Raw genomic sequence first — 8,193 nt, 5'->3', positions numbered from 1 at the left:
AACTGCTGTATTATTTCCTTTTTCACAGAAAATAAATAATCATGGACTATTTATGTGTACTAATATGATCTGTGCTGATCATATATATGGACTAGAAGGAAGAAAGTGAGTACCTAGAGCTCCAATGTGGGATGTCAGGTTGGTTATCCATAGATCCTAATTTACTACTTAATAGACCAAGCAATGAACCCAATGAAAACATACTCATGCTAAACTTTTACTTGATAGGATTTCAAAAGGTGTTTACATATTTTCATATTCATCAAAACCACCATTTTTCCAGGTAAGTGAGAGGTGGTGCTTATTTTCAGACAAAGAAAGGTCAAACCCAAAGGAATGAGTCATCAGTGGAAGTCATGGGAAAAGCAGATACCAGGACTGGGAACCAAAGAAAGCTCCATCACTCCTAGTTTATTTTGGGAGAACTCCACTCTAAATCAGAGGATAGCAAAACAACTAAATATTGGATGAAATAACATAATAGATGACAGTGCATAATTGAAGAGAATTTAGAGAAAATATTTTATGGACTGCATACGAGACATTAAATTGTTTTAGGCTATGTGCACAGACAAAAGGCAATGGAAAGTTTGAATACGAGCTTTGGGGAAGGCTTCATTATGTTGGGCTTCTCAGATTGGCCTCAGCTGGAACCGATCCTCTTTGTCTTTATTTTAATTTCCTACTCCCTAACTCTCCTTGGCAACACCAGCATCATTGTTCTCTCTATCCTGGACCCTCAGCTGCACACACCTATGTACTTTTTCCTGTGCCACCTCTCCTTCCTAGACCTCTGTTATACCACATGCACTGTGCCCCAGCTTCTGATCAACCTGCTTGGACTCGACAGGACCATCACCTATGGAAGGTGCGTGGCTCAGCTCTTCATTACCCTAGCCTTGGGCTCCATCGAATGTGTGCTTCTGGTGGCGATGGCCTTCGACCGCTATGCTGCTGTTTGCCGTCCACTCCATTACACAACTGTTATGCACCCCCAGCTCTGTCACTTCCTGGCTACCATCTCCTGGTTGGGAGGCTTCATGAATTCTGTGATTCAGACCAGCCTCATGATGGCCATGCCACTCTGTGGTGTCCGTCTCATGAACCACTTCTTCTGTGAGATGCCTGCTTTTCTGAAGCTGGCTTGTGAGGATAAGGATGGGACAGAGGCCAAGATGTTTGTGGCCCGCGCCATAATCTTGATTGTTCCTGCAACACTGATTCTAGGCTCCTACGTGCTCATTGTTCAGGCGGTGTTAAGTGTCAAATCAATGACAGGGAGAAGAAAAGCTTTTGGAACGTGTGGATCCCACCTCCTCGTGGTTTCCCTTTTTTATGGCTCGGCCATATATGCATATCTCCAACCCAAAAGTAGTTATTCTGAAAGCAAGGGAAAGTTCGCTGCCCTTTTTTATACCATAATTTCGCCCATGCTCAATCCTCTGATTTATACCCTAAGGAACAAGGATGTCAAGGAGGCATTGCGGAAATTTCTGAAAGTAGGCAGAGTCTCAGGCTAGGAAAGAAGGATCAGTAATGCTCTTCTGTCATTATTATCAGATCATGAGGTCTATTCAGTTCTCTGAAGGTAATTGGGGAGTAGGAAATAGTCCTCCATAGACCTCAGGATATGATTTTTTTTTGGCAGTTGGAGCTCTCTTGGGACTCTTTAAATCAGTAATTATGATCAATGTGCAGGACATTATGTGTTGACTTGGATCACAACTTATCCACTGAGTAAGGTTGGGTAATGGAGGCATTATGCTCTCTTTGTAGAGGAGGACTGGAAAGTAGGCAAATCTGAGATTGAGTGAGGAGTTAATTGGACAGCAAACTTTTTCACAATCAACTATTCCTATATTCTGTACCAAAGGCTGAATGCTTTATAATCAATTGTCCTTGACATATCACATAAATTCCTATGGTCTCCTTTAGTGCTTACTCTTAAATAAAGAAATTATGAACAGAGGTACTTTATGAAAATGTGGATTCTTAAATACTGGTGTTACCTATTTTTGGAAGCAAAGATGAGTTATCATTATTGTTATACCCTCTCATAACTTCTATCAAAAGACTTTCTCAAAAGTATGCTGAGTGATGCCCTAGATGAGACATGGCTCATGACAAAGAATGAACAATGTCTCATTCTTCTTTCTCAGGGAAAGAGGAACATGAATGTAACAAGCAAAGAGGAAATAATATAGCAAATAAGAAAAACTAAAAGTGATGGCAAAAAATAGATACCTGAAGTAGGCAGTAGTTCAGTGTTTCATAAAGTGAATTATGTATTGTTTACTACCCACCCTTGCAACAAGGACAATGGAAAAGCCTGGTTTGCAGTCACAGTCTCAGATGCAATGGGAATGCTTTCTTAAGAAAATAAAAAGACAGGGACACTGAGTAATCTTATTTTCTGAAAAGGGGTTGGTAGATCAATATATGATCATGTGTAAAGGCAGTGGATACTTTTCCAATAAAAGTGTTTTTTTTATTTCAGGTACTTAATTCTTACTTTCATACCAAAATACAGTTAATCTTGCTAAGAGTTCTCAATGTTTTTATTTTTGGGTCATATTTAAGCAATTCCTGTGTTCAGACTTATTCCTGGCTTTGTACTCAGAAGTAATCTGTACTCACTCCTAGTGGGGTTCAGTGGATCATATGTGGTTATGGGGATAGAACCCAGGTTGACTAAGTGAAGGCAAGCACTTTACCCACTGTCATATCACTCTGGCCCTTATTCTCAGTGATATTTTTATGTTGAGTTGATATTTGTTATTGTCACAAAATAAGTATCAGTTAATTTATAAATATAATTTTGGTTTAAGTTATCTTTTTTAGTGAAGCAAGATAGTCTTTTGAATGAAACTTATGTAGAAAGATGTGAGGGGGAGGAAAAGAGGAAGTCCATGTTCAAGAGAGAATATGGGCTTTGAGACCTAGAAACAAGCAAACAAGGAAGAACACAAATTTAAAGAACACGCTTTAACTTATCTTTCTTATAACACTGATCAATGTGCCCTGTGATGCTCTTCCTGAACTGTCTGGCAGATAGAATCTAATAGAGCAACTGTTTCAGGATGTGTAACTCTGGTATCCAAAAGACCACACAAATCAAGAGCTCCATGTCAAAGAATTTTATTCAGCACAAGTCAAGCAAAGAGTCCCAAAGCTAACTGGCCAGGGCCATCTTCACAGCAGAGCAACCCTGTCCATTAACCCAAAAGCCTTTTTATCCTGAAACTCACAATGACCACTGGACAAACACTAGTTTGCTTTGTCAGCTCATTGGTTGTTTTCATTTATAGGTATAATATAATTTTCCCAGAATCAAGGGACTATTGACCTAACTTCCCATTATTCACAGAATTAAGGAAGTTTTTAGGTTAACTTGTTTGCTAACTTAGTAGCAAGGCAAGCAGTGCCTTGAGTGGAGAAGGCAATTGTGATAATACATGGGTCTGGGGCGGGGGACTTACAGTAATTTCCCCAGCTAGCTCTGCAAAATTCATCAAGGTGGTTGTCCTTGTTTTAATATAATGGATGTACTACAGTCTGGGTTGTTAATCTTGGTTATATTCCCTGGTTAATATCAAGCTTGCCCTCTTCAGGGGACCCTAGCAAGGGTCTTCAAACTACGGCTCGCGGGCCACATATTGTATTTATTCCCATTTTGTTTCTTCACTTCTAAATAAGATATATGCAGTGTGCATAGTAATTTGTTCATAATTTTTGTTTTTACTATAATCTGGCCCTCCAACAGTCTGAAGGACAGTGAACTGAGAACTTCAGAGATATGGCTTCAGAGATGGGGAAGGACAAAACAAAGAGGAACAACATAACTTCACAATCAGAGGTCACTCACAGGCTTGACTCTGGGCCAACCTTCCTCCCTCACAGAGAGCTCTAGTTGAGAGAAATAAAGCTACTTTTATGACCAAATGTATTTTTCCCAAAGCATTGCTGTTTTTTGTTATTCAATTTATTTGTTTTATTTAAGCATCATGATAACAAACATGATAGTAGTTGGATTTCAGTCCATGTACACCCACCCATGTATACATCCATGTATAGGAAAATTGCATGACTTCATCTCTCCTGACAGCTGCATACTATTCCATTGTGTATAAGATTCTGGATTTGTAAATATGAATATAGGTGTGAGAAAGGCTTTTTTTGTATTGTATTTTTGTGTTCCAAGGGTATATATGTCTAGGAGTGGTATAGTTGGATCATATGGGAGTTCAATTTCTAGTTTTTTGAGAAATCTCCGTATTGTTTTCCATAAAAGATAAACTAGAAGGCATTCCCACCAACAGTGAATGAGAGTGTCTTTCTCTTCACATCCCCACCAGCACTTATTATTCTTCTTTGTGATGTGCCAGTCTCTGTGGTGTGAGATGGTACCTCATTGTTTTTTTGATTTGCATCTCCCTGATGATTAGTGACGAGTATTTTTTCATGCTTTGGCCATTTGTATTTCTTCTTTGAGAAATTATCTGTTCATTTCTTCTCCCCATATTTTGATGGGGTTAGATGATTTTTCTTGTTAAGTTCTATCAGTACCTTGTATATATTTGATATTAGCCTCTTATCTGATAGTTTCTCCCATTCTGAGGGTGACTTTTTATTCTTTTTTTAAAAAATAATTTCACTCCCACTTACCTGGAAACAAATGTATTATAATCAACTATGTAAACTATATGATACACAGTCTTAAAGTAATTTTTTGGGGTTTTTTTTGGGGGGAGGCACACCTAGTGATGCTCAAGGGTAACTCCTGGCTATATGTTCAGAAATATGGCTTAGGGGGCCATATGGGATGCTGGGGAATTGAACCATGGTCCATCCTAGGCTAACGGTGGCACTAACTCTCCACACCACTGCTCCAGCCCCTGAATAAAATATTTTTATGTCTTTATTTAAACACCATAATTACAGACATGATTGTAGTTGGGTTTCAGTCATACAAAGAACACCCCCTTCACCAGTGCAACACTTCCACCACCAATATTTCCCGATCTCCTTCCTTACCCACCTCTGACTGTATTTGAGACAGGCATTCTATTTCTCTCACTCATTAACATTGTCATTATAGTTATTAGTGCAGTTATTTCCTGTCTACAGTCACCACTCTTTGTGGTGAGCTTCATAGCATGAGATGGCCTTTCTGGCTCTTATCTATTGTTTTGGGGAATTATTACAATAATGACCTTTATTTTTCTTAAAACCCATAGATCAGTGAAATTATTCTGTGTGTCTCTCTCCCTCTGGCTTATTTCATTCAGAATAACAGTTTCCATGTCCATCCATGTATAGGAAAATTTAATTACTTCATTTCTCCTGACAGCTGCATAATATTCCATTTTGTATATGTACCACAGTTTCTTTAGCCATTCATCTGTTGAGGGGCATCTTGGTTATTTCTGAGTTCTGAAAATATTGTAAATAGTGATGTAATGAATATAGGTGTGAGGAAGGTTTTTTGTATTGGTTTTGTGTGTGTGTGTGTGTGTGTGTGTGTGTGTGTGTTCCTAGGGTATATCTGTGGAAGTGCTATTGCTGAATTATATGGGAGCTCAATTTTCAGTTTTTTGAGGAATCTCAATGTTGTTTTCCACAAAGGCTGGACTAGACAGGATTTCCACCAGCAATGAATGATAGTTCCTTTCTCCCCACATTTCTGCCAGCACTCATTGTTCTTGTTCTTTGTGATGTGTGCCAATCTCTGTGGTGTGGTATGGTACCTCACTATTGTTTTGATTTCCATCTCGCTGATGATTAGTGATGTGGATTATTTTTTTCATGTGCGTTTTGGCCATTTGTATTTCTTCTTTGAGAAATTGTCTGTTCATTTTTTCTCCCCATTTTTTGATGGGGTTAGATTCTTTTCTTGTTAAGTTCTGTCAGTACCTTATATTTTTTAGATATTAGCCCTTTGTCTGATGGGTATTGGTAGGATAGTTTTTCCCATTCTGTGGGTGGGTTTTGTATCTTAGACACTCAGAACAAACATAGATTTAAAATCAAAGGTTGGAGGACAATCAGCCAAGCAAACACTCTCTTAAAAAAGCTGGAGTGACCGTATTGATATTAATGACATAAACTTTAGACTCAGAAAAGTTATTAAGGACAAAGATAAACATTTTGTACCAATCAATGGATATGCACAGCAGGAAGAAATCACACTCCTAAACATATATGCACCCAATGAGGGACCATCAAAATCTTTAATACAATTGTTGACAAATCTTAAAAAAAGACATCATTAGCAACACTATAGTAGTGGGAGACCTCATCACGGCTCTGTCAACCATGCTGAAATACAACAAGAATATACTAACTCTGAAAAGAGAAATGGAAGAAAATGGACTAGTATGTATATATAGGGCACTCCATCCCAGAAAACTGGATACACATTCTTCTCCAATGCACATGGGCCAGTCTCCAGGATAGACCACATGCTAGCTCATAAACATATCTCCATAAAGTCAAGAGGATAGAGTGGCCTCTTGGTCCGGCCTAGGGTAGGGGGGCCCGGACCTGGGTCACCCGACCCCCCTCACCCCCATTCCTCCGGATCTCCAGGTGGGTTCCTGGAAGGAGCTGACGGGGCACCCTGGGTTTTCCCCACTCCCAGGCCGGGCCCGGACACTGGCCTGGGGTGGGGCTCAAATCCCTGTCCTTCGGGCTTGGGAGGGTCTCTCTCCCTTCCTGGAGCAGGATTTTTAGCTGGCACAGACTGGCAGCTGGCAGGCCTCCCCATGTGCCAGCGGCCTCTTGGTCTGGCCTAGGGTAGGGGGGCCCGGACCTGGGTCACCCGGCCCCCCTCTCCCCCATTCCTCCGGATCTCCAGGTATGGGAACTTGAAACAGGCCTCCAAATATACCATATTTTAAAACCTCATGGCTTAAATGTTGAACTGACTTGTGCAGATATTAATGAAAGTGGATTTCTTTTCGCCACAGGAGCATATAATGGTCAGATTATATGCTTTAGTATTTGAATAATTTGTTTTAGAAACTTAGTTTCTTGTGTTAGAATATGACATGGGCTAGAATTTGTACATGTGTGAGTGAAATCACTGTGCTGACTAAGCCATGATTGATACTCTTTCAATGGGCAATAATGCTTCTGATTCAAATTGATAAATGCTTCATATTATACTTACATAATTACCTTAGAGTTTACCAGGTTTCGCATTGCATCTTTGTTGAAATCTATTTACCTGTATTTTATCATGTGTTTACCTGTGTTTACCTGAGATTCATTCTCTCTACTTTGGATATAAAAAGCTAAGAGAAATTAAATCTAGTCACAACTGACTGATTTGAGAATCAAGCAAAATATACAATTTATTTTGTTATATCATACTTAGAATTCTATTTTATACTTAATCATAGGTTAGTTCCTTAAATATGTATAACATATAACCTTATAACATGTATCATGACATATTTTAGAGAATGTCAAAGTTATGTGTCATGTGTTATGTCAGTAAATGCTCCAATTTTCACCAAAAAAAAAAAGTCAAGAGGATAGAAATTGTAAAGACAACTTCTCAGATCATAGTGCACTGAAATTAGGAGCAAACTACAAAGGGACACAGAAGAAAACTTCAATACCTGGAAAATAAACAGCTCACTACTGAACAACCAGTGGGTCAGGGATGAAATCAAAGAGGTAACCAAAACATTTCTGGAAACAAAAGCCAATGGAGACCAAATTATCAGAATTTATGGGACAAAGAAAAATTGGTCTTAAGAGAAAAATTTATAGCTTTGCAAGCACGCATCAGGAAGGAAGAAGGGATCTACATAAATAGCTTAATGACACAGCTTATAAAATTAGAAAATGAGTATCAAAAGGACAAGCACGCATCAGGAAGGAAGAAGGGATCTACATAAATAGCTTAATGACACAGCTTATAAAATTAGAAAATGAGTATCAAAAGGAACCAAAAATAGGTAGGCAGAAGGAAATAGCAAAGCTTAGAGCAGAAATCAATGAAATGATAATCCAAAAAACAACCAAAGGATCAACGAAATCAAAAGCTAATTTTTGAAGAAATAAACAAGATTAATAAACAACTAGCAAAACTCACAAGAAAAGGAGAGAAAATTTTAATAAACCAGATTAGAAATGAACAGGAGGAGATCAGTACAGATACTGCAGAGATTCAAAAGGTAATTG

General features: G+C 38.7%; 1 protein-coding gene across 1 annotated transcript; it reads left to right on the top strand.

The window, feature by feature from the left end:
* Window positions 1–581: 581 nt before the first annotated feature.
* On the top strand, window positions 582–1,520 carry LOC126015520 (olfactory receptor 10-like). Its single transcript, XM_049778058.1, has one exon. It carries the CDS (start codon window positions 582–584, stop codon window positions 1,518–1,520), a length of 939 nt encoding a protein of 312 aa, XP_049634015.1.
* Window positions 1,521–8,193: the final 6,673 nt, after the last annotated feature.

Source organism: Suncus etruscus, chromosome 8, assembly GCF_024139225.1.
Source record: "Suncus etruscus isolate mSunEtr1 chromosome 8, mSunEtr1.pri.cur, whole genome shotgun sequence".
NCBI lineage: Eukaryota > Metazoa > Chordata > Mammalia > Eulipotyphla > Soricidae > Suncus > Suncus etruscus.
Note: the sequence above shows the minus strand (reverse complement) of the source record. Positions and strands in the feature narration are given on the sequence as shown.

Coding starts and splice junctions, on each gene's coding strand:
- LOC126015520 (XM_049778058.1), top strand. CDS start 582: ATGGAAAGTTTGAATACGAGCTTTGGGGAAGGCTTCATTATGTTGGGC.